The following is a 25,708-nucleotide window of genomic DNA, read 5'->3' on the forward strand; positions in this document are numbered from 1 at the left end:
TCTGGAGATGCTGATACTCTGATAACAAAATGCTGAGATGATAATATATATATCATATCTGATACAGTAAATGAAAGTGCAATGTTCCATATTTGAAGATACAAATAAGTTCGATTACAACGTTAATTACGCGCACAATGTTATAAATATTTATAAAGATGACACAAGTAGGTGAAACAACAATGCAGACAAAAAATATCTGGTTCAATGAAGTATCACGTGCTATTCAAAAAATGATGTGACTAGAAGGAATGCATGTTTATTCAACTTTAAGGCGTTTACTGAATTCTTCTTGTTGTTTCTCCCTCCATTCTTTCTTTGGTTTCATTCTTTTAAGTTGGCCATCCCTAATAATAAAAAAAATATGTGTATGCTAACCAATAATAATTTTGTCTACAATTTAATATTAATTCGTTTTTTAATTTTAGTTTACCATTGTAAATCGACAAGTCCGCCCTGTCTTGCTATAACTGATTTTACTCTATTTGCAAAATCAATGGCACTCTCTCCTTCGTTTCTGTACATTGGAGGTAAATACCAAACCTCGCAAACTATAGCCCAACTAGACATCATCATATACAAGTACTGTAACATTGAGTAACGACTGCTATTCCAAAATGCGTCACCAAATCGTGGATCGTACTATATAAAAAATCCATAATAAAAATACTTAAAATTTCTAGAAATGCCTATGAGGACACCCATATATATGTACATATATAGTATATAAATCACTAAAAATAATATATATATTTATATATAAACACATTACCTTGATTGCAACAGGGTAAATGACACCACCTACTTCAAAACTACCCTTTTTAAATTGCATAACAGACGTATTGTTAATACAAGTTCCTTCAGGAAAAATCAGTATTGGTGGATTAGTGGGATCTGATACGTGTTCTTTTAATCTAAATATAATGTAATATAACGATTATTTTACTAGATTATAATACGAATTTTAGAAAATAATAGAAATATATCATTTTTTTACCTTCTTGCAACTGCTTCTCTATCTTTTACTTCAGAACGTTCAAACCATATATGTGGAGAAGCACGAGCAAGTGCTCTTTGTAAAATCCCCAAGAATCCACCATGCCTCTGACCTATCTATAATCGGATTAATTACTAATTAAAATAATTATATAATAATGATCGATTAATTATCAAAATAAGTACAGAAGACAAAAACACAAAAAAATACTTGTTATGTCTCTCTCTAGATAATACCAACTTAGTACATATTAGATAATATATAATAATTATATATCATTTAATATATATTACAAAAAAAAACTTTTTAATGAATTTAATATAATCAATACATTATCTATCATATTAATTATTTCCAAACTAAACATCTGTAAATATACGATGAATGATAAAACATACCAAAGAATAACAATTATCACACATAAGTACGAGTACATCGATAGGAGATGTGTGATTAGCTACACAAATGCCTCTGACTGGTCGATTTTCTGGATGGTGGTAAGTAATGACTGAAGACAAAGCACTGGATAATACAGCAAAGCACATTATGGAGACTTTGTAGTTGAGCCATCGTTTGAAGCTACCCTCTGGAATGTAGCCCACTACTGCTGTGCACATTGTCAGCCACATCACCTGTAAACCACAAGCTTTGCACCTGAGAAACGACGAATCCCTCTGAATAGTTGCTGTGTAGATACTACCTGTAAAGCAAAGTTACAGGATACTGTTACCTGTAACACTTACGAATTTGTAATGACTTTGACAAGGTAAATGAGAAATATCTTTAAAAGATTGTACTCACAAATGGAATCTCTAGTAGTCAACTTGAACAATATGTAAAAAAATAATGATTATGCTAAATATGCAACAACAAATTTATAAATAGTAATTATTGATTATCATGATATATATAATAATAAAAATATGTTGTATGTATAAATCAGAAGCAAAAAGTTATAATTTTATATCCACAACTAATAAAAAAAATATTTAGTGACAATATAGATATATTTACTGTATTATATTATTATATTTATTATGTATTTATTCTTAAGCTTGCAAATTTATATATTCATTTACCAATTCAAAACTTGTTCGTGTGCTTAAGATACAAACGTCATTAATGGAGGTATAATTAACTATTTCCAGTTTCTGGTTTGTTTTCTGGACTGTGTATCCAAATCGAAACATGAGTCTAAATGTAATAAGAAATGTCTGGTTATTTGCCCAACGTTTTATAAAATTGTTTGGCAAGAATCCAACTAAATATGTTGTGAGGATAAAGTACCTAAGAAACTTCATTATTAGTGAAGTTCAATTTTTGATACATAGTAAAAACATATAAAAATTATATTATATGGAATTGTGTAAATTTAACACTTTTATGTAACAATCTAATACTTGATCTATAATAAGATGATATATAGAGAGAATTTATGTTTTAAACTTATTATATAAAATTATACACAACTGAAACATCATTACTTCTCATACCTGTAATAATATTACTTATATTAAAAATAAATATAGTATTTAGGCCAACTTTCTGAAATATATACTTGTTTTATGCTACCTTAAATAATTATAAAGAATGAAAATATAAAACTGGTTGAACTTACTCCTATGCAACAGATGAATATTCTCAAAGGTAGAAGAAAACAATATCGCATAAAAAATCCAAACATCCATATTACTGTTAATTTCCAAGATATAAATTCATAATGCCTATTTGTCCGCGTGAGAAGATTCCAATTCTGTAAATATTAAAAAATAATAAAAAAGCAATAAATCATAAATATGAGATTATCATTTTACATTTCTTATAACTAAGAGAATATGTACAAAATGAATATTTTTACCTTTAGTTCTTCTGCTTCAAAACGTGAAGTTACTTCATCTTCAATAATGGCCTCTACTCCAGCTCTGATGTAATCTAAGCAAATAGCTGGTTCAAATCCTTTTTTGAGGGCTTCAAAAGAATTGCGTCGTATAAGAGTATTCTAAAGAAAGACACATGTAAACAAATTTTCTTATGTTAGATATAACTATTATTTTTTAATATAATTTTATAATTTTTCTAATAGACTTATAAGTACTTATAAATATAATCCCTAAAAAAGCAATTTACCTCCTTACTGCTATCTACATCCTTTGAAATTTCCTCAATTTTTTCAGTTGTATGTTCACCTACATGGTTTTTATTATTTTGCATCTCTGGCTCAGGTAATAGAATCAAATCTGTTGATCTAGCTATGACTTGATTATTACTCATAATTCCATTTTGTATTTGAAATTCCTTATCCATGGAATGCTTGTTTAATTTTTGCTGTGTATTTCTTGTAATAGATTCATGCTCCTCCTCTTCTTCCAAGGTATTATTTTTATTTCTTTCTTTTTCTATATTCTGCCTACCATACTGTAATCAATTACAATAATAAATCCATCAAATTTCCTTATATTTATATATCAAATATTGACAAAAATAAATTATGAGAGACAAAAAGATAATAATATCTAATAACCAATAAATATTATAATGATAAAAAAATATTCATAATAAACAAAAATTAATTTATATCGCATAAGAAAAATATTAAACTACGATTTGAAAAAAAAGATTTCATATTTTTATTTTATTTTATCTTATTTTAATGTAATTTAGTTTAATTTAATTTAATTTGTTTTTCATTCATGTTTCTTTTAAGAGGTTAGATCATTTATCTGCATTAATCTCTACATGGTTCGATATCAAAGGAGAATCTCTTTTAGACACCGATCCATAAGCCATATCCATTTAGAATAGTTATAAACTCACGGACTGATTACCGTTATATTGAAGTAACCTTTGTTCATCACGTGCAAATATGGATAGGTAAACCACATAATACATATGATTTTACATCGAAGCGTAAATCAAATATAATATTCTACGATAACGAATGAAATTGAATTTAAATAATATATTATCTTTTATAAAGTTTTACAATTAAAAAAGAAAAAAGAAGAAAACATTTTTACATCTGTCTTAAAGATCATTTCGAATCTTTTTCTCACAAAGACTTGATCAATAGATATAATGTTTATCGAGAGATTAAAAAAAAAGTGAGCCTTGAACCAAACTTTATCATTATTCTCTTTGCTTTGTTTTTAATAATTTATCCTTAAAATATTATTTTATTATATTTTAGAAATAAACAAATGATAAAATACGATTCGTTCCCGCTTAAAAACGATATGTCTCTGTTTTGATTTTTTTTTTTTTTACGCATTTCTTTTACATATTTCGCCACACTTTTCCAAAATTTTTACATAATTTCTTCATATTGCATAAACATTTATTTTATCGTGTTTTTATCAACACGTATATTTGTGTTTTTGAACACGTATATATATATATATATATATATATATATATATATATATATATATATATTAATATTTCTTCAAATGCGAATAGAAATAGAATTTAAATAGGATAAGAATTATTCGTTATTAAAATAAAACTGACAACGAATAATTCTATATTCTTATTTATAGTTTTTTTCATTTCTACATATATACGAAACGAATAGGAGGGAGTTCTATAAGATAGTCAAGGTAATCATATTCTCAAGAAGTCGAAGTCTAACATTATAAATGAGTACTAACTTATCAATGGTAGAATCACGCAGTGATTTCGTAAGAGATATCAAATTGAAACTTTGAAGTATTTGAATATGCAAAATATTCTCATTTATTTTAATGTATACGATATAAATATGATTAAAAAACTGATATAGAATATTTATAAAGCAAATATATGCAAAAAAAAAAAAAACGATGACGTATTATTTAAGAAATCGAGAACGAACAAGTAGCACTGATAACATCACAATTACTAAGATAATAAAAAACATATGTCTTCTTTATGTAGATATAAGAGCATTTTCTACATGTTTCATTCCGATATTTCATTATTTCAATAATCAAGATCGATTTATCTCACATTTACATTTTTCAATATTTTCTATCTCGGATATCTTTTTTAGAAAAATTTCTTTCACGATCATTTACAGAACAAAAACATTAAATTATATGTTTAGAGATAATTATACACAACGTATTTTTACGATCCATATTAATTGAATGCGAAGAATTATGAATTCAAAAAAATAAAACGACGGTCATTAGATGAATAGCAATGTCATTGAAACGTGGATTTACTACAAATCAACATCGATTTTCAAATTTTATTTTTTCGATCTAACTATTCACATCGCCATAATTAAATAGTTTGCAATATTTTGTAATCATATAATTAATAGGTATACTATATTTTAACACATAAATAGCGCGATATTTCAAACAATATTAACTGATGATACTACTATAGTGCAAATTTGATAAATTTAGATATCAATAAAAATTTGAATATCAATATATTGATGCATTCTCATAAGATATTATATTTTAGTATTTTAACATTAATACGTCATAAGAGTACTTTTAATCGAGATAAACGTATAAATGATATTATAATTATTTTTAGGTTAAATAAAACTAAATCTTTCTAAAATCATTATAAAATATACGATATCATCGTGGAAACCTATCACTAAATTTATTTCTATTCAAGGTTATAAAAAAAAAAATCGCTTCCATACGTTTTTCACAATTTAATGCTTGAATCACGAGAAACAACGAAACAAACATAACCTTTCTCAGAAGAAAATTGCATGATATAACAAAATTAGTTTCTTTAATTAATACTGATCCATTGATATTGTTCACATAAAAATAGATAGAAATTTAGTCAAGCTTAGATTCAAATTGGCTCACGAAAGAAACTAACTATTTAAAACATGATTCCTCTATTTTTACTGGTTGACTTACCTCAAAAAGTGCTAATAATAGTTTTACGTATAATCTGCGAACACCAAGTGATTTGCCGATGGATGCCAGAAATATAATAGCAAGTAAAAACATAAGGAACGGTGTCAATAGCAAAGAAAACGCGAATGAAATCACCATCCATGGGAACGCCATTTTGCTAACTATCGAGTACTGTCGAGCACTGTCGCGAGTAGTTTCGTGTACCTTATCTTCGTACATTAAACCTTTGAAAAGGAAGTCAATAATCTAGATTGTAAACCTTCAGTCAGACAGCTTCCTTTTAAAAGATAACACTGCGCCATCTATCGAGTAAACATGAAAAGTACTTACCAATGATTATTAACCTTGTAACATCAAACTTATTTCTCATTCTTAATATTTTAATGATAGTAGAAGGGAAATTTTTGAAGCTCTGAAACAGTAAAAATAAAGATTTTTAATTTATTTAACGCGTTAAAAAAAAATTTTCTAATAAATAGCATATGAATAATTCGCAAAAGATTTATATTTATAAAATATGTATATGCGTATATAACGTTATTTTATTATTTGCCAGTAATTACAAAATTATTTAATCGCTAGTATTATCCGCTTGATTATCATCCTCTCCACCGCTTGCTGAAGCACTTTCAGAGTTAGATTCTTCGTCAGAATCTTTAAGTACTTTTCCTTTTATATTTTTCTTTGGTCTCAAAGTTTCAAAGTCTGAACCTTCTTCATCGGAAGAATAAATATTCGATGCAGCTAAAATAAAAGAATGAAATTATCATAAATATTAAAAAGAAACCACATTGTAATATAGTATAATATACTAAAATATATACCTTTAGTAGTAGCACCCTTTTTATATTTATTTTTTATAGCTGCAAGAGAAATAGCACCTTCATCTTCAGAAGCGTCGTCATGATAAGCATCTACACCGTATCCAGTAGAAGCTCTTCCTGTGCTTCGACCCCCACTAGCAGATTTTTTCGTCTTACTTTGAACACGCATAGCCATTCTCAATTTCTCTTCTTCTTTCTAAAATTCGTAAACAATTATTTATTAATTTTTTTATTTTATCAAAAAAACAATTAATGATAAAATAACTAAAATTAACATAAAAATATTTCATCCCAACCTTTATCATTTCATATCTATTTTGATCTGGATTCATTCCCACTTGAGAAAGAACTTTAATACCAGATGTTTTTTGTGATCTATCTGCTAAAGACATTGTCATTTTTCTATGTGTAAAGGACTCGGTTGAATGAGGACGGAAGGTCAATTTCGTTCTGAACACTGCTTGTCCTTGTAGCCCGGTACCTTGTCGTATGTAAAGGTGATTATGATCACCCTGTAAGGGCTGCTTATATACATCGAATATTTCAGATCCCAAATGCAATGACATACTGCCATCTGACCATTTAACAAACCTAGCATTACTCTCATGTGCAACTCTTCCTTCCTCGTCAAAGACTTCTTTCCATCTTATTGTATTTTCAACTTTGAGTTTTAATCGAGCTCTACCCTCCTCATCTAAAGTTTCTTCCTCATCGATCTCATCTTCATAAGTATCATGATCAAATGGTCTAGTTTCTACAGATAAGAAATTAGGAAGCTTGACAAAATGTATTTCTCTGCCTAAATCCGTAGATATTTTTGGAATTTCCACATCAATCCTAGTTTCTGGTGGTGGTTCTGGTTCATCTTCTTTATCTTTCTCATCCTGTAATAAAAATATGTAAAATATATCTGTTAGAATAAAAAGAAAATCATATAAAATATATATTTTTGTGAGTATATTCAATAAAGTAGAATATATTCAATGAAATAAGTTTATGATCATACATCTTCAATAACAGGTTGATGACTTGGTCCTTCCCCACCGCTATCAGATCTTCCTCTGCTAAGACTTCTACTTCTACTTCTACTTCGGCTTTTACTTCGGCTTCTACTTCGGCTTTCACGTTTTTCTTTATCTTCAGTTTCCTTTTTCTCTTTCTCATCATCAGTACTAATATCACTTGCATCACCAAATAAGGCATCTGCTGTTGGAGCTACACTATCTTTTTTATCTTTTTCTGTATCTTCATTATCAGAGTCTGAACCTATTACAGCTCTATGCTTTTTAATATTTTTTGTTTCTTCTGAATCACTAGTTTTGCGCTTTTTAGATTCTTCTAAATCACTATCATCAGACTTAGCACTTTCATTACCTAAAACAAAAAATATAAATTGATAGAACAAATAGAAACAAATATATTTCACATAAATAAATTTTACTGACCAGCTGCAACAAAAGATTTTTCAGATTCATTATCACTTCTATCTTCCTTAGGACTTTGAGACTTTCTCGAATCTAATACCTTTGATTCATTTCCTTCATCTGACTTTCTACTTTCTTCTGATCTTCTACTTTCTTCTGATTTTCTACTTCCTTCTGATTTTCTACTTCCATCTGACTTTCTGCTTCCATCTGATTTTCTACTTCCATCTGACTTTCTGCTTCGATCTGACTTTCTGCTTCCATCTGATTTTCTGCTTCCATCTGACTTTCTACTTCCATCTGATTTTCTACTTCCATCTGACTTTCTGCTTCCATCTGACTTTCTACTTTCATCTGACTTTCTGCTGTCATCTGATCTTCTGCTTCTATCTGATCTTTTACTTCCATTTGATTTTATACTTATATCGGACTTTCTACTTACATCTGATTTTCTACTAGCATTTGACTTTCTACTTGCATCTGATTTTCTACTTCCATCAGATCTCCTGCTTATATCTGACCTTCTACTTTCATCTGATCTCCTACTAGCGTCTGATCTTCTACTTGCATCTGATCTAGTTGATTTTACACTTGATCTTGATGAAACAGAAGCGTTATCAGAATCTGAACCTATGGTAATAATTTAGAATTAATGTAGTTATGTTAATTGTACATTATTATTTAATTTGAGCACATTAAAAAGTAGACATTAATTTGAAATAATTGTGCCGTAACAAATTTAATATAAAATGAAATATATATAAAACATATATATATATATATCGTTTAAAACATATTTATTTATATTAAAAGTCCTCGTAAACATATATTTTATTCGTTAATAAAAATAAACACTATGAATGAAACCATGTTATGAAAGATAGACAGTGTCAATAAAGATGATTCTACAAAACTTTTAAGATTAAAATACGTACCAGAATCTCCGCTCGAATCTCTTAAACTTTCCTGTACTGGCGACATATTTAATAAATAAACGCACTATAATCAAATTATTAAATCTCTAAATAGAAATAAATCACGACAAGATTGACAGTATCATATATTAGAGACTTTAATCAATCATTTTTTTATACTTCATTTTCACAAAATATTTATATTATTAATTCAAATTTAAACAAATGAAATTAAATGACATGTAACAAAAATGTACAAGAACAATTATTGTTTGTCCTTACGCTGAGAAATGTAGCGTTTTCATGTCCTATTGGTCTTACTTGTAATGCATATGTTAAAACGTGTTATGATCACGTGATTAGCATTATCAATATTTCGTTGAGGACAATCTTAATTCGTTCTTATATTTTTATTTAACAGGATACAATAACGTTATAAAAAAATTTAACAAATTAATCAAGATAATAAAATCTTAAACATGAGCACTAAGAAAATTTATTTACTAACAATAAACTTACAATCAAGTGGAAAATTAAAGTGGACAAACAAAGTCCATTGTAACTCAGTTATGGTGGCTAGTAACGATGGCATTGTTGTCGAATTAAAATCTAGGGAATTTCTAAAGTCGTATTTCTCTTCTGTTCAACCTAAAAACATTGGATACTTTCGTGGTTCCAAAGGAATGTAGAATATTACGAATAGTTACTTGCTGATGAGGATAGGAAATATTCGAGGATAGTATTGAGACATTGTAAGATAGACATCACTAACAAAATGTCGCTCTCAACCGAACTCAATCCAAGACCCGTTCGTGTATCACCTTTAATAAAGGTACATGGGAATGATTTTAATGTGCTTTGTTAATATATATTTATATGGTTGATAAATATATCTTAATATAGAAAAATATAATAATCTATTTTTTCATTATGTATTTATAAATAAAATTTATTTCTATCGAAAATTTTATTTTATTATATAACTTGTATGCTAAATAGAAAATTGGACAACAATTCATTGTTATTTTGAGTTTATATTTAATTGTTCAACTTTTCTTCGAAGCTCTTTTGTCATCTGTTTTTCTAACCTTTAATAATTTAATCTTTGGTAGTTCTATGTAAAATTGATTTTATTAATTTCTTTGTAATTGTGTTTAAAATTTTATAGAAATAAATAAAGAAAAAAAAAAAAATAAGTATAATCTAAAGTTCTTTTACTGAAATAGTATAAAAAAAATGTATAGATTAAAGGAATTATTGTATTCTTAACCTGTGATCTTAACCTTGTTTGAATTTTTTTTGACAATTTTTATATATATATAACCTTATATATATTGAATTAAAAAAACATTTTAATATCTGTCGATTTTATGTTACATACAGTTTTCACGATGGACATTCCTTACTATGGGAATTTTATATGGAGCATTTTTCCAACGTAGATATAGTAATATAGAAAATGCTCGTAGAGAAAAAGAAGAAAGAGAAAGACCAGCACGAGAAGCAAAAGAAGCAGCTGAAAAGAAGATTCGATTACAAGGTAATTTTCATTTATATTTTCAAAAACTAATTGATGATTGATATTATAAAATAATATATATTTGTATATAGTAGTATGTAATAATACATAATAGTATATTATTATGATTTATTTATATATTTTATAACTGTTATAATTTTTCTTAAATAAATTTTCATAAATATAAAAATTCTTCATAAAGTTAATAGTTTGAATAAATTGTGATGTTCCAGAATTTTCTATAACATATATTATAAGCATAATGTATACTTGAAATGTTTATGTATTAATCTTGTTTACCTTTTTTCTTTCAGAGGAACAAAAGATGTTAGAAGATCTCTTGAAAACAAACTAAGTTATTCTATATAAACTTACTAGTGCATTATTAATGGAAACTACTTTCATGTAAATAATAATAATAAAAGTACTATAATATTCATATCAGAATTTATGTATTGCCCATTAAACAATACATTATAAAAAAATCTTTTTTTAAATATTTATAACATTTACTTGATAATTGCAAAGTAAAGATTTTTCTTTTAACAAAAAGTATATATTTAAAGAGTATATGTATATTTAAGTTTTTATTAAATTTTTTAAGATATTACATTGTGATAATTATTTGCTTTAAATTTATAATCTGTTTCCAATTTCTTTATTTCAAAATGGATAAAAATTTATTTCAGAAAATTTTACAATTACTACAGTATACTTATTTTTAGTTTATAAAATATATAAAAGAAGTACCAAAACTTTTGTTTGTTTGCAAAATGTTTGCAAGTTCTACAAAGTAATAATTTTATACAAAAAAATCTGTTTTAATGACTATCATACAATCAAAAATTAAAATAGTTTGTATTTGAAAATTTATATAGTAAATATTAAATAAACAAAATATCTTAATTTTTTTATATATATTGGTAATTATAAATGATTAAAAAATTCTTATCACACATAGTATAATATCTATATAATTTTACCCGCCCAAGTGCGCATGTGACTGAAAATGGATTAATAATAAAATAATATATATTGAGATTTTAATTATTTTATTAGGTATTATTTAGATTTTCATAAGCAAGAAACGATATATGCGAAAATAAAAATAATTTAGGTTCTATTAAATTAAGTATAAAGCGAAATATTTACGAAACTAAAAAAGAAACTAAATTCATTTTATTGAAATTTTTTGAAAGAAATTTAGAAGAAAAAAAAACCGCCCGAACAGGGACTCGAACCCTGGACCCTCAGATTAAAAGTCTGATGCTCTACCGACTGAGCTATCCAGGCGCTTATGCTAGTTTTACGAAATATATACATATACTTTGGAATCACATTTATCTTCTATACATTGATATACTGATACTTTTATTTTACATAAACAGTATAACATATTACATAACATATCAAAATTAATTATCTTGAAAGAATAATATTTATTTCTGTATTATTAAAATTTATATTTTATAAATCAGTGGAAAAGAGGATAATACAATTATACTATTTGTTTAATAGTGCATTTTTGAGGTATTTACAATAAATTATAAAACGTTTATATAATTATATTATATGTAAAATTTGAATCATAAAATATATTACAAAAACAATAATTACATAAAATGTTTTTTTACAAATCAAACAATTGTATCACTGTGGAATGGACATTGGAATAAAAATATGTATAAGTTAAATAAAATATTAATATGACAGATAATGCTAACAATATACTTGTATATTCACAGTATGTTCACAATTTATTTAGAGACACAGAGTATATTTTTTGTAGTAAGTAGTTTTTTGTAATATTCATTTATTGTCATAAATGCTTTTAGAAACTGTTGCTTCCATTAATCTTTTAACATCTTCAGAGTTTCATTTCCATTTTTAAACTGTTATTAATGTTGTCTTATTGTCTTTAGTAATCAATTGAAGAAGACTACCATTGGAAGGTCGGTCTTGATTTTGAGACCATTTCCAAAACAAGCTATTAATAATATAAATATGTTATATAATTCTATGTTCATGATAATAAAATATATATTATACATACTCTGATACAAATTCAAGAGATGTCCATGTACTTGTATCAGCTTTTGGCATCCACTTTCTATTCATTGGGGTATCCAAAGTAACAGGTAAGATAGTAGCAACAATAGAATCAAGAGGTAGACCACTATCCTTGGAAGCTAAAGACTTGGTTAATTGATGGACTGCTGCCTTAGCCATTCCATAACCAATCATTCCTAATATTCAAGCAATAAGAATCTATAAGTTATCACAAAATTATAATATTAAATTTTATTCAATGAGATTTAAAAAACCTGGTGTTCCTTCTAACGCAGCTTTAGCACCAGTCAATGCAAGAAATCCTCCTTGTTTCAAATAATGAGATGCAATACTTGCTGCAATAGCTGAACTCCAAACACTTTGTTTCCACATAAGATCATTATTTTTGATAAAATCAGAGCTTGAAGCATTTCCTCCAGCCCATCCACCTGCTACACAAATCACTCCATCTACTTTGTCTTCTTTCAAAATATTTTTTATTTCGGATAAAATATCAGATTCCTAGTATACAGATATAAATTAAATTAATATCACTATTTTATATAAAAAAGTAATAATGAAATAAAAATCAGATTCAATAGTTACCTGTTCCTGCCAGTTTCTATTAGCATTTACAACAATATTAGCATCTGCACTTTCATTGGGTTTCATATCAATAGATCCAACCCACTGAAATAGTTTATCATTATTTATTACATATTGCAATTTATAAATTTATAAATTTATAAAACTAAATAACTGTATAAAATCAATCAAGATTATGAAATATATAAACAACGAGATCGCAAAAAAGTGCTTTTAATTTATTTTATTTTAACAATTTATAACAATTAATGCTAATAATTTATAAAATTATTTAGTAGTATATTATTTTTTAAATTATTATATATCAAGCGAAATATGATACATGCATATATACATTTATATAAATATATAAATGTTTTATATATGTACATATATAAAGTATAAAACATATGGGAAATATGCTGTCTCATATACATATACATTACACGAAAGGTCTTTTATCCTGTTCGGATCTATAAGCTAACGCACGCTTACGTGTTGCGCACTTATCGATATACGTACAGTTAGTGAGAGAAGGATAGAATAGAAAAAAATTTTCGAAGTTTATTTCAAATGTTTTTGAACTTTGAGAATAAATTTTGAATGCAAATAAATGTTCAAAATCGAATGAGTGATTATTTATTTCACGAATGTTTTTTAGATATTGTTTATTTGCTAAAAGCACAATTCATCAAAAGGTATCCTTGTAAGAAAATTTTAAGTAAAATTCTGCGATTTGTTTTATTTGCATCTAAACGTTTTTTTATGAAGATATTGTACTAAGCCATTCTTCGTTATAATTAAATGCATATTAGTTTTTATAAGCGAAGTTATCCTTAACACAGTTTTCCGTGTCCTTGCGCAACTTTCATCTCACTAGACTTTATACGTTCTATGTTACGTATATAGTACGTAACTTATAAAAAAAGGAAAATGACAAATACTTAACATTTTACTTTTTACACTATTATTTTTCTTTAATAGAAGAATTTTAATAGAAACTATTCTTCAAATTTCCCGCGAAATTTTCTTCTTATCAATAAACAAGTTTAAATCAAGATTTTGGTTAATACTTTGTATCGTTATAAATAAATTGCTTGTAAAACTCATACGTGCTTTATAAATTAAAATCTATACGTTTCTTATATTTTTATAAAAAATATAAGATAATATTAATGCAGCATTTATTATCTTTTATTTAGAATTATTCGAAGTGTCACGTCTGATAAACTTATCCTTACTTCGATAAAAATTTTTTTTTTAATTGTAACATTTTAAACAAATATTTATACGCTTACCCAATTTTTTGATTTAAATTGGGAAACACAAGCAGAACCAAGTGCACCCTTACCACCGTAAATAATAACACGTCCTAATACCGCTGCCATTGTTCACAAAATATGCATAAACTCTACGATTTGCAAGAATGATCCGGGATTCAGCGATCGACTACGAAAGAATACGAATAGGAACGAGCTGACTTTCGGAAAATGTCGTGAAAGGATTGCTAGATTGCCGGTTCTCGACATAGAATAAAATACTAGATGACCGTTCGAAAGGATAATTTGAGATTACGTTATATTGGTGTACTTCGTAAAGGCAGACACGAAACATCGACTTAGTTGTTATAATAGTAAGCCAAAATAATACAAATGATTAATGTAATTATTCCTTTAGTTCATAAGAAGTTTAATTTATTATAATTGTAATTTAAATTATGTTATGATTATAAGATTTATTATGTGTGTTGTGTGTGTGTGTGTATATATATATGTATATATAATTTTCATATCAAAATCATTTGAATAAAGTTTATCAAATTCTCTAATACGATTGGTCGATTTTTACGATGAGAGCACTCTCTGTAATTTGAAAAGTTATAAATTCAAATAATATGATTATAAATATACAGTTTCAATAATACGTAATAATATCATTGAAATGATATCTATAAAATGTTACCAATATGTGTAATTACTGTTTTTAGAAAGAATATCGTCGTAACAAATTGTATTTTTCCCGCGCTTTTCATAGAAATCGTGGCAACACCGCATGTACGGAAAGAGAGGCCGTGCCCGCAATGTTCTCCGGGAGCGTAGGTCTAGTGTGACGTCACGGTAGCCTAGTTGGGTTAGGTTTTACGCTGGAAATTCTAACGAAAAATTTTTGTTTGACGATTGATGTTTTCCTCGTCGCATTCACCGAACCGAGCGACGTAGCGAGCTGACGTAGTGGCGACCGGTGATCGTGTTTTATAAATCGTGCGATCGCGAAACCCCGCGCTGTCGACGTATATGAAATTTTAAACGGAAAATGAGTCGACATGAAGGTATGTACGTGTGTGCTGCCTTCTGACTAGCAAGTCAGCTTGGTCCTCCTCGTGCATCCAGTCTATTGTAATAATGATAGAAAAGATTTTAAGATTTATGAAGGCATAATACATTTTTATGATGAATCTATGCTAATTGTAGAGAATATTAGATGGTTTTTTTATGCTAGACGTTTCTCAGAAACGTTTCCCTTTGAGCTCGAGACGGATCGTCCTAATGTCAGAGCCAGATGGCAGCACTGAGCGAAAATTCACTCGAATTTTTGGCGAATTTAGATTCGTCTTTTTCAGCAATCAGTTAGAATTTTTTTAATATGACAAATATTCTCAATGTTCTTTAATGTAAAACGACTGTAAATTGGTGTTCAATGATGTATGATGAGTTGTCAGGATGTATTACCAGCTGATTGCTTTCAGATCAGTTTCCTTAGTCTCTTCTCCCTCCGCTCACCCCCCCTCTCTTGAAGACAGATAATTTTACTCTTCTTAAACATATTGAAATCTTTTCTTGTTCTTTTAGAACTATGTATAATTTAGATCTATCTTTTATCTATTAACAACAACTTATAGTAATTTTAGTAATGGTCTTGTTAATTGCATCATAATGACATAATATTCGTTATAAATGTATTGAATAATTTATTTATCTATGTATATATTTACATTCGTAAATATTTTTATAGATAATGACTGAATAAGATCTTTACTTTGATGCTCTTAATTTGTTGATTTGGAACGTAATAACTTTTTGCATAACAAGATGTTCTTGTATAGATGTACACATGCATGATATATAAATAACATTGATATTATCATGTCATTTATACATCGTATATATATATATATACTCGTTTACTTTTTATAGTATATTAATGATACATAAAAGGATATTGAAAAAGGAATTGCATAACCAGAATTTATATATGTATTTGCATTTTATATTTTTTTCTATTTTAATATTTCCCCTTATTAAATATAAAATAGTAAAAATATTTTTAATATTTTATGTACCTTATTATAGGGGTAAGCTGTGACTCCTGCTTAAAGGGTAATTTTCGGGGTCGCAGATACAAGTGCCTCGTATGCTACGATTATGATTTATGTGCCAGCTGCTATGAAGGTGGTGCCAGTACTACACGCCACCTTACCGATCATCCTATGCAGTGTATTCTTACTAGATCTGATTTTGGTTAGTGACTGATCTTTCATATTTTTGTATCATTCTATATTTAGTAATTTTTATAGAAATATTAAGAGAAAGAGAGAAAAAAAGAGATTTCTCTTAACTTTATGTATAACAAGATTATTATTTTACAGAATTGTATTATGGTGGAGAAGGTGTCAGTGTAGAACAACCTCAATCTTTAACTTGTCCTTATTGCACAAGAATGGGTTTTACTGAAGCTACTTTGCAAGAACATGTTGCTGCGGATCATCCAGACACTTCATTTGAAGTTGTGCGTATATTTTACGAAATACTGATTACGTTAATAACAATATTTTGTACTTTAGAAAGTATTTTGTAAAATTCTTTTTTAATATTATTGCTCTTTGATTTTGTCTTAGGTCTGTCCAGTTTGCGCAGCTTTACCAGGTGGGGATCCCAATAATGTAACAGATGATTTTGCTGGTCATTTGACTTTGGAACATCGTAGTGGACCAAGAGATCTCATTTCTCTTCTGGATGAGCCAGCTTCAAGTCGACATGGAGTCAGACGAATACCTCACCCATCCAGAGGCGTAGGAGGGCAACGTCCACGCAGGTATACAAACGTACTACTGTCAATAATAATAAGAAAGGATAAATATACAATCGCTAAATTATTTTGCACATGTAGGATTTATGGACGAAGGAAGAATGTCTTCATATATCAAATTTTTTTTCCATCAGCATGATTTTTTATAAAATATAATAGTATTAACTTTTTACGGTCGTAATATTTTGTAGCATGGGTATACTGTTGTTCGAAATTATTTCCGCTCGCTGAACCGATGGTGTACAGTCAACCAATTATTACCTGAAAATCCTACTCCTGGAGGATTAAGGGTCTTGGGTTTATCTTTTATTTATATTTGAATGGCATAGAGTACAAGAATGTTGTTGCAATACAATAGATAAAGTGAGTAGGGTTCAATACCAAAACAATAATAAACAGTAAAAGTACCTTACAGGGAATATTTCAGACGACCGTAACGGTAAAAGTGTCCTGTCGGGATTTTCCCGTCATAAAACCGTAACAGTAAAAGTACCTGACCAGGAATATCCCGGACTTTGACCGCTAAGAGTTAATACTGTGCTCACATTAAGGTTCATTACCATCTTACCTTAGATAATGTTCATTGGAGTGTCATTGGACCTGCAGGTCCAACATGCATTTCAGTTCGTCTGGAGGCTTAAGTCCCAGTAGTCGAGAGGGTATAGATCCAATCGCAGAATTGTTATCGCAATTGTCGGGGGTTCGTCGAAGTGGTGGTGGTACAGGACAAAGTTCTTCAGCACCGTCTCAACTACAGCAGTTGCAAATGCAGTTACAGTTGGAACGGCAACAAGTTAGAGTACGTACATTACTATACGTACCCGTCTTTCAATTTCTCTTTAGTGGTTTCTTTTCACGCTGAGTGCTCGTTAATAATGAGTTCTTACTATACGAACGCAGTAAGTGGAATAAGATAAATAAAAAAATAATAATTAACATTTTATCGGTCGTAAATATCGCTAAAAAGTTGTCGCTAACCGGCGGCTTTCTCGCGTAGATGCAACCGCTTTTCGTATAATCGTTGATAGTATAATTATAATGTACTTATCGAGAGAGAAGCATTAAAGTCAGTATTATTTAAATTTTATCATGTAATCTTAATCTTAATCATCAATTCATGATGATGATCAAATCATTTGTATAATGCCGTCTAAAATTGATGCGGTCGTATCTATGTGATTACCAACCGATACGAAATGTTTAGAGAAAGTGTTAAGAGAAAAGCTAGTACGAATTATATCAATATTTATTTCGTGCATTTATTTGCAAGAAGTACTGAATTTTAAAGTATATCTGTTATCATTTGTGCGAACACGCATGTTAATACGCACACCACGATTCAATTAAAATAAGTCAAAATAACGTAATTAATGCAATCGCATAATAATTTGTAGCTCACTGATGTATAAGAAATTCAGTAAATAAGAAAAATATTTTTACACACACACGAGAGAAATATATCTTTTGAGTGCGTAAACGGAGAGATTTTTCGCGTAAAAAATACATTAAGATTGATAAATTAAATATAAAATATAACATTTAAATTGATTTATTTTATAATATTTTCAGTTGCTTTATTTCAGCAATAATTAATAATAATAATATCTTTTATGTTAATTCTATATGTATATTTTAGGCTGCTAGGCAACAGTTGGAACGGTTGCCCAGGAGACAGACACAGGTTATTGGTTCAGTTAGTGGAGGAGGTGGTACAAGTGGTGGTCACTCTACTAATATGGCAAGTGTAGTGGCAAGCAGTACAAGTAGTAATAACAATGCAACCAATGTGGCCAACTCATCTGTTGTTTCATCTACCAACTCACAGAGCTCAATGTTTCTGTTGCCTAGGTAATTGTCATAAATTACTTTCTTCTTATATCATACTTTTTAAATCTAATATATCTATGTAATTTGTATAGATGCATTACAACTACACTGTCTGATTCACAATTGCAAAATGTTGAACGCGAGAGTGCAAACAGAAGCCTCTTCGTTCGTGAACTTATTCTTGGGACACTTTCGCAAACATTGCCAGATTTGCTACAACAACAACTGTCCATTGCACAGACACCAATATCAAGTGCAACTACTGCCACGACAAGTCCTGAAACACCAAATGCAAATGCTTCCACGATTCCCACGAAAAAATTAAATGTAACTCAAGAAACAAAACGAGATCAAACATCAAGTAAACATGTAACGCCACCCCCTGTGCAGCAACAGCAGCAATCGCATATTGTGCAAGCTGCAACTGGTAGTGTCGGAACAGGTCTGCAAAATCAAGGATTGTCTACAAATTCTAATAGTATCACGTCGCAGAATCCACCTATGGTTCAAACGTTGATGCATAGTGTATTACCCCAACCACTGGTGAGTCCTCCTTAAATTTCTGCAAAGTTTATTTCCGCAGTTTGATTTCTAAGAATATTTTATTTGTATACAAGTGAAAGAAAGCTCGTTAATGTAAACAATATGTATTTATGAATAGACGAATATATTGTAGTTTTAAATGTCTGGTTACTAAAATGAATATAAGAAAACATTGAGAAGATCCAAAAATGTTACTAATTTACTTTTGATATTTACTGAATTTATAATAAGAATTTGAGATAATAATATTATTAAATAGGTACTGCAGCAGCCACTGCCTCCACCAATTAGGAATACTGGTACTGGGACCATCAGAGAACCCATAGCAAGCCCGGCACCTGCATACCTGAGAGGTGGAGTGGGTCCGGTTGGTGTTACAGGTCCTTCACGTAGAAAGCCAGTTAGGGCTGTAGATGGAAGAAACCAATCTACGGAACCTCCACCCCCGCACTAACCCCTCCTTAGCCTATACCCATCCACCCTGATTCCTCACAGGACCCTCTAGCACTAGTCCTAGCACTGTTTAGAACACCTCATCATTATTGTTATTATTATTATAATATTATATATTAATAATTATTCAAATGTCCCCTCCTGATCCTCTTTGCCCTTCTATTTTCCAAACTCTAATCTCGTTACCTTTTGCCATTATGTGACATGGAACAAGGGCAAGGGCTAATTTCATTGTTGTATGCAGAAAATGTATATAACTTCTTGCAGTTATGCTCGGAATATGATTCCTTTGTTTAATTTTGTTTCGATTACAGCGAGTCTTGCCACGTTCTTTTAAACCACTATATGAGTTTATCGATAATCGAATTTAATCCAAATTGATGGATCGCTTCTTAAAAGCAACAACAGTATATGTTTAACGGTTTCGTATATAATGAAATGATGAATCTTTAAGACATCAGCGGAAAAATATTTGGTATCCGATCGGTTTCAAATTATAATGCGATGCGTGTCATATTATTTCATTGCTTCTTATAAAGCACCAAAAATCATTTTTGGGTCAATTAAACACAATTGACTTTTTTTCGAGTAGTAATATGTTACCTACTATTTACTCAAAAAGTTACAGTATATTTATAAAATATTTATAATCAATATGCCTGGGTTGGTCCATGATACTAATTTTTTAATTTATCATTTTCCGCTCCTTTCTCCTTACGTAATTTATCTGTAACGAGAAAGAATTTGTGTCAATATTAATATACTAATCACTTCTCATATATTAGGTTGTTCATTTAGTTATACATTATTTCTTTTGCGATTTTTAATACTAACTATATGTTTAAATTTACTGTTACGTCTTACTGTAAACTTGAAATAAATTAATTTAGGTTTCAATGAAATTATAGTTTTCAATATAAAACACACACAATGTATTTGGATATATCATTAATTAAGTCACAATCGATTAAATTTTCCATATAACGTGTGTTATCGCTAATAAACATTAATTAAAGTTTGTGTCTGTGAGAGTTAGGAGGCCTGTAAAAACAGGTTGATGATGTTTCTAATAGCATCAAGGTTGAGTTTCATTGACCAGCCCATTTAAAAAAAAAGAAAAATCAATGAAAAAGCTTAAAATCTTTTCGTCAAATTAAGTTATTCGATATCAAATTGAGATTATTATAAATGGATTTGAAAGATATTGCAATTAAAAATTAAATCGACGTGTACACACGCGCGCGCCTTATTTGTATGTATATAATGTATATGTATATATATATATATATATATATATATATATGTATGCGTATGTATATGTATATCAAAAGTATAATAAGGAAGATTTTAAGCAGTCCAACATATTTTTTATTCATTTGTCGAATCATAGTATTACGTAAGTACATACAATCGTGTCAATAACGACCCTCTTTCCTCAAAGCATGCCCTTGTCCTTGAAATTCTAATCACTCCATTTTAAGCTACAAGTCATAATGATAATAATGATAATGATAATTAAGAATAGTAACGATAATAGTATTGTTTGTACGCGTGTGTTATGTCGAAGCCAAGGGCGTAAAACGAAATAGAGGCAATAATTTATTGCTTTTTCTAGAGGAAAGACAAAAAAAAGCCGAAAGGATTTTTCATGATTATGTCTAAAATATGAGTTCACACAGAAATATTCAAATTTATAGACATGACAAAATCAGATTTTGCATGGGACGCATACAGATACATTCGATACTCAAAAAAGAAATATTCTAAAGAATAGAATCAAACAAAGCTCCTATAATTGAGCGTCGACTGATATGTCGATAATTGGCTCCTTCCCCTAGTCTTTACGCATGTTTTGTTTTCTCTCTCTTTCTTTTTTTCTTTAATTTTCTTTTTCTTCTTATAATCCTTTACTTTGTAATTAGTTCTTCTTCATTTCCTATTTTTTCTTTTTTCATATAATTTTATTTGGGTGTGTATCTACAAGATGTGGATAAGAGTTTAAAAAAACAATAAAAAAAAGAGGAAAATCTATACAGTTAAAGCAAATGAAATAAAGAACAGAAAAAAATGAAAAAAGAAATGCACACATATATACGCATATATGTGTTTGTATTTACGTATAAACATACATATATTAAAAAATTAACAAACGCGTGCGTGCGTGCGTGCGTGCGTAAGCTTGTGAACAAAAAAAAAAAAAAAAAAAAAGAAAAAAATTAGTAAAATATGTAGTAAGTGATTTTTTCTTATTTTGTATAGCCCCTTTTAAAACTAATTATCTCTCTTCTCTGTCTGTCTAATATAATATCGTTTACAAATAACTTTGCAGTGTTGGACACATTAGGATAGGCGTTAAAAATTACGCCTAAAAATTTATCTTTTATTTTCTAATCACATCCGTATCGTATTAATTGTTTTTCTTTTATCTACTATAGTTATCGATATAGAAAAATAATATTCTTTTAAAAATTAAAATCCACGTTCTATGTTTAATGCAAATTACACGCCTTCGTAACGTATAGTAGATTTACAATAATAAAAAGATAGAAAAGGGATGCGTACTTACTAATTGTGAAAAAAGAAATGCAAGAAAAATATCAAGGATTATTATCCTGCGAGCTAATTAATAGCGAGCAATTTTGCTTGGTATTAAAATAAAAAATAAAACGCTGATGTATTCAGGGATAGATCAAAAGAAAAATATATGTTTAAACGGACAAATAGAATGATCAAAAAATGGGACTCATTGAAATCGAGTATCATGAAAATGATAAACTGACTTATCGTTAGAACGAAGCAAGACTTTTATGTATCAATTTGATACCAAACAAGAGTTGGTCCAAAGATGTTATATCATAGACAGAATTATATTGTTTCGCAAGTATAATAGATATCTATATTTTTTGTTTTATTTTATTTCCAGTATTATTTGTTAGTAAAAGATATTTCCTGTAGTATGTGTGATCGCTCACATCGTAAGAATAGAGAATACACCTGGGATTTGAGATAATTTTCGTTCGAGTAGGAAAAAGAAAAAGAAAAAAAGAAAAAAAAAAAAAAAGAAAATGAGATTCTTTCCCTTGTTTTCCCTGTCACTCATAAACCCCCAAAAAATCCATTCCCTTTCAGTTTCAACGGGAGTCCTTATGATCTCGTTAATTAATATAACAATTAATATAACTCAATACGATTAAGTTTCCGATTATTTGACGTAATTCGAAAAGAACGATACATAATTTACTTGAAAAGAAAATACGAATACTTCGATATTATTGTCACAGATATCTACAGTTACAGTTTTGTTCGTTGCAGCTTTGAAAGTCATTCGTTTTACCATTAACCTTTGGCTTGCCGTACATACTAATTGGGATTCAACTGGAAGCAACGGAAAATAGATATATACATACATACACACTACTTTTTATCGTACGTGGCGTATTTAAAAACGTATTTTATACGTTTCCGAATTTACTTTTCATGCATTCTACAACGAATTTCTAGAAGATCGAAATTCGACCAGCGTTCAACCACCTCGTCTAGAGAAAACGTTACAAACTTTACGTGTAAAGGAAACAAAATAAAAAAGACAAAAGGAAAAAAATACAAAGAAACTAGAAAAACGGATATGCTCGTGGCGTATTTTCGCTTCATCCGAGAAAAATACTGAAAATTTTTGAAAAAGAAAAAAAGGAAAAAAAAAAACAAGAAATAAATAAAAAACAAAATAGAAAGGCGAGATAAACTTCCTCTGATTACGACTTCTATCTGGATCTAACTTGTTATACTTCAAACGACGTTGTCTATCGCATGTGTGTATATGTCGAAGACTTCTATAACGTTTTTATGCATATGTGCAAAGTGCATAGAACAAATGCATGTAACCTTCGAGTGTAACAAAACGGATGGAATAGTATGAGAAGCAAAGTAAAAAAGCAGCTTTTTGCCTTTGTACCTCGATTCATTTTAAGCGAAAGAACTTCTTTAAAGAGCGAGAGAGAGAGAGAGAGAGAGAGAGAGAGAGAGAAAGTGAGAAAGAACAAGACAAAGAGCAGCGAGTACTACTTATTGTATACACAGTGACATACTTGCAAGTATTTGTTAAGGACAAATACTCTTTTTATTAATGACGTCCACACGAACGTAAAATGCACTTTTCCTGTTATTTGGTATGCATCCGAGAGTTTTGATCGAACATATTACGAATGTTACGTGTGCGTGCGTGCGTGCGTGTATGTGTGTGTGTACACATACTAGAAATGAGTTTGTGAAAAAAAATGATGTGATCGGGAGAGAAGGCCCATGCGACACATAAAACTCGACGTAAAGATAAAACGATCTAATGTTTATAGGAATTCGACGATTTTTCGTAATGTTATCGCACGATGCTGTTCCTTATTTTCTTATCTATTAGTCTTGATTTAAGGCTTATATCTAGATAGTGAATAACTACTGTGGATAAAGGCCAATTGTATGTGTGTGTTTGTATATATATACACATACATACACATTTACATACATACATATATATGTAAGCGATCATGGGTGATTTCAATCGATGCTATATGTGTATGCGTGTAATAAGTCACAATTATTAAAAAAAAAAAGAAAAAAAGAAAAAAAAAAGAAAAAAAATAATGAAAAGAAACCTTTACTTTTGGGATCACGATACGTCTTTATATTATTAGAAATTTCCTACTGTCGTAAAACAAAAAAGATTAATTAGTTTTCTTCTAAGTAATTTTTCGTACGGACACATGATGAACCGCATAAGATTGATGATCGTGATCGTTACCGTTGTTCTAATCGTCATCTCAATTTTTTCGTTTCCTTCGAACAACGTGCGAACGTTAAGGATTCTTTTCACGAATAACTCTTTGCATAAAAAAGAAAAAGAAAACAACAATATTCCATTCGATTATAAAAGAAGACATTTGAACGATACGTGCAGTCATTGAGAAATTTAAGGTAAATGAGTGTATTGTTTAAGATAAAATTGATTCGACATTTTTTTTAAAATTACGTCGGGTTACGAAGATCAGTTTCGCGTGTTCTTTGTCTATTTCTACTCGAAATAATTTCAAGATATAAGAAGTCGAAGAAGACGGATGGGGCAAACTTGTTGTTTTTTTTTAATGCGTTCCACTTTTCTTTCGATTCGTATTTTTGAAATGAAATGATAATGTATATCTTAAAAATTTCGAAACTCGTAAGTCTCTGTACCGGTAAATTTCTCTGTGTATTTGGATTTGCTGCTTTTCTTTATCTTTTTTTTTTGTAAACTTCACGATTATAATCGAAAGATATGCACGTACGTAGGTACGTATACATATATACGAATGAAAGAAATGTGAAAGTATGCAAACGATAAAGAAGACACTGTGGGTGATGAAGATGTTTACGTGGAATGGTGTTTGACGAACATTACTACTAAAGTACTAATAGAGAATTCAAATGAAATCTTATACATAATAAGTATTAAACTGTACATTGTGTTTGATTGTACTTTGTGTTATACGCCTCTGATGCTGAATATAATGGAAATTCAATCGGAGCGAGTGTCATTATTGTTGAAACAATTTTCTTTCGGTTAAGCCATCAATTCATTTTCAATGTATT

At 29.0% G+C, this 25,708-nt stretch overlaps 5 protein-coding genes and 1 non-coding gene across 8 annotated transcripts; 2 read left to right on the forward strand and 4 right to left on the reverse strand.

The window, feature by feature from the left end:
- Positions 1 to 135: 135 nt before the first annotated feature.
- LOC122631589 (glycerol-3-phosphate acyltransferase 3-like) lies at positions 136 to 6,573 on the reverse strand. 2 transcript variants are annotated; one of them, XM_043817471.1, is made up of 12 exons: positions 6,432 to 6,573; positions 6,199 to 6,280; positions 5,869 to 6,092; positions 3,125 to 3,412; positions 2,856 to 2,996; positions 2,616 to 2,750; positions 1,799 to 1,820; positions 1,396 to 1,697; positions 998 to 1,113; positions 773 to 914; positions 434 to 642; positions 136 to 347 (listed from the first exon to the last, which is right to left on the reverse strand). In XM_043817471.1, the coding sequence occupies exons 2-12, from the start codon at positions 6,236 to 6,238 to the stop codon at positions 260 to 262; spliced, it is 1,707 nt and encodes a 568-aa protein (XP_043673406.1). In that variant the 5' UTR covers positions 6,239 to 6,280; positions 6,432 to 6,573; the 3' UTR covers positions 136 to 259. The 2 variants fall into 2 exon arrangements, with proteins under 2 accessions (XP_043673406.1, XP_043673407.1); XM_043817472.1 differs by lacking the exon at positions 1,799 to 1,820 and having other exon boundaries at positions 1,396 to 1,629.
- On the reverse strand, positions 6,391 to 9,511 carry LOC122631588 (another transcription unit protein). Its single transcript, XM_043817470.1, has 6 exons — positions 9,052 to 9,511; positions 8,138 to 8,746; positions 7,699 to 8,066; positions 6,989 to 7,576; positions 6,693 to 6,888; positions 6,391 to 6,612 (listed from the first exon to the last, which is right to left on the reverse strand). Exons 1-6 carry the CDS (start codon positions 9,095 to 9,097, stop codon positions 6,440 to 6,442), a joined length of 1,980 nt encoding a protein of 659 aa, XP_043673405.1. The 5' UTR covers positions 9,098 to 9,511; the 3' UTR covers positions 6,391 to 6,439.
- A 192-nt stretch (positions 9,512 to 9,703) lies between these two features.
- LOC122631590 (ATP synthase subunit e, mitochondrial-like) lies at positions 9,704 to 10,988 on the forward strand. Its single transcript, XM_043817473.1, has 3 exons — positions 9,704 to 9,862; positions 10,414 to 10,570; positions 10,864 to 10,988. Exons 1-3 carry the CDS (start codon positions 9,806 to 9,808, stop codon positions 10,902 to 10,904), a joined length of 255 nt encoding a protein of 84 aa, XP_043673408.1. The 5' UTR covers positions 9,704 to 9,805; the 3' UTR covers positions 10,905 to 10,988.
- A 781-nt stretch (positions 10,989 to 11,769) lies between these two features.
- On the reverse strand, positions 11,770 to 11,842 carry Trnak-uuu. The gene has a single exon. It is a non-coding gene; the product is annotated as a tRNA-Lys (tRNA).
- Positions 11,843 to 12,263: 421 nt separating this feature from the next.
- Positions 12,264 to 14,699, reverse strand: LOC122631789 (dihydropteridine reductase). Its single transcript, XM_043817883.1, has 5 exons — positions 14,482 to 14,699; positions 13,205 to 13,288; positions 12,874 to 13,120; positions 12,603 to 12,795; positions 12,264 to 12,536 (listed from the first exon to the last, which is right to left on the reverse strand). The coding sequence occupies exons 1-5, from the start codon at positions 14,569 to 14,571 to the stop codon at positions 12,437 to 12,439; spliced, it is 714 nt and encodes a 237-aa protein (XP_043673818.1). The 5' UTR covers positions 14,572 to 14,699; the 3' UTR covers positions 12,264 to 12,436.
- A 575-nt stretch (positions 14,700 to 15,274) lies between these two features.
- On the forward strand, positions 15,275 to 25,643 carry LOC122631893 (E3 ubiquitin-protein ligase KCMF1-like). Of its 2 annotated transcripts, XM_043818098.1 has the most exons (9): positions 15,275 to 15,512; positions 16,534 to 16,701; positions 16,830 to 16,969; positions 17,079 to 17,275; positions 17,876 to 18,068; positions 18,906 to 19,117; positions 19,189 to 19,639; positions 19,899 to 20,006; positions 23,405 to 25,643. In XM_043818098.1, the coding sequence occupies exons 1-9, from the start codon at positions 15,497 to 15,499 to the stop codon at positions 23,408 to 23,410; spliced, it is 1,491 nt and encodes a 496-aa protein (XP_043674033.1). In that variant the 5' UTR covers positions 15,275 to 15,496; the 3' UTR covers positions 23,411 to 25,643. The 2 variants fall into 2 exon arrangements, with proteins under 2 accessions (XP_043674033.1, XP_043674032.1); XM_043818097.1 differs by lacking the exon at positions 23,405 to 25,643 and having other exon boundaries at positions 15,276 to 15,512; positions 19,899 to 21,887.
- The last annotated feature ends 65 nt before the right edge of the window (positions 25,644 to 25,708 follow it).

This window comes from Vespula pensylvanica, chromosome 9, assembly GCF_014466175.1.
Source record: "Vespula pensylvanica isolate Volc-1 chromosome 9, ASM1446617v1, whole genome shotgun sequence".
NCBI lineage: Eukaryota > Metazoa > Arthropoda > Insecta > Hymenoptera > Vespidae > Vespula > Vespula pensylvanica.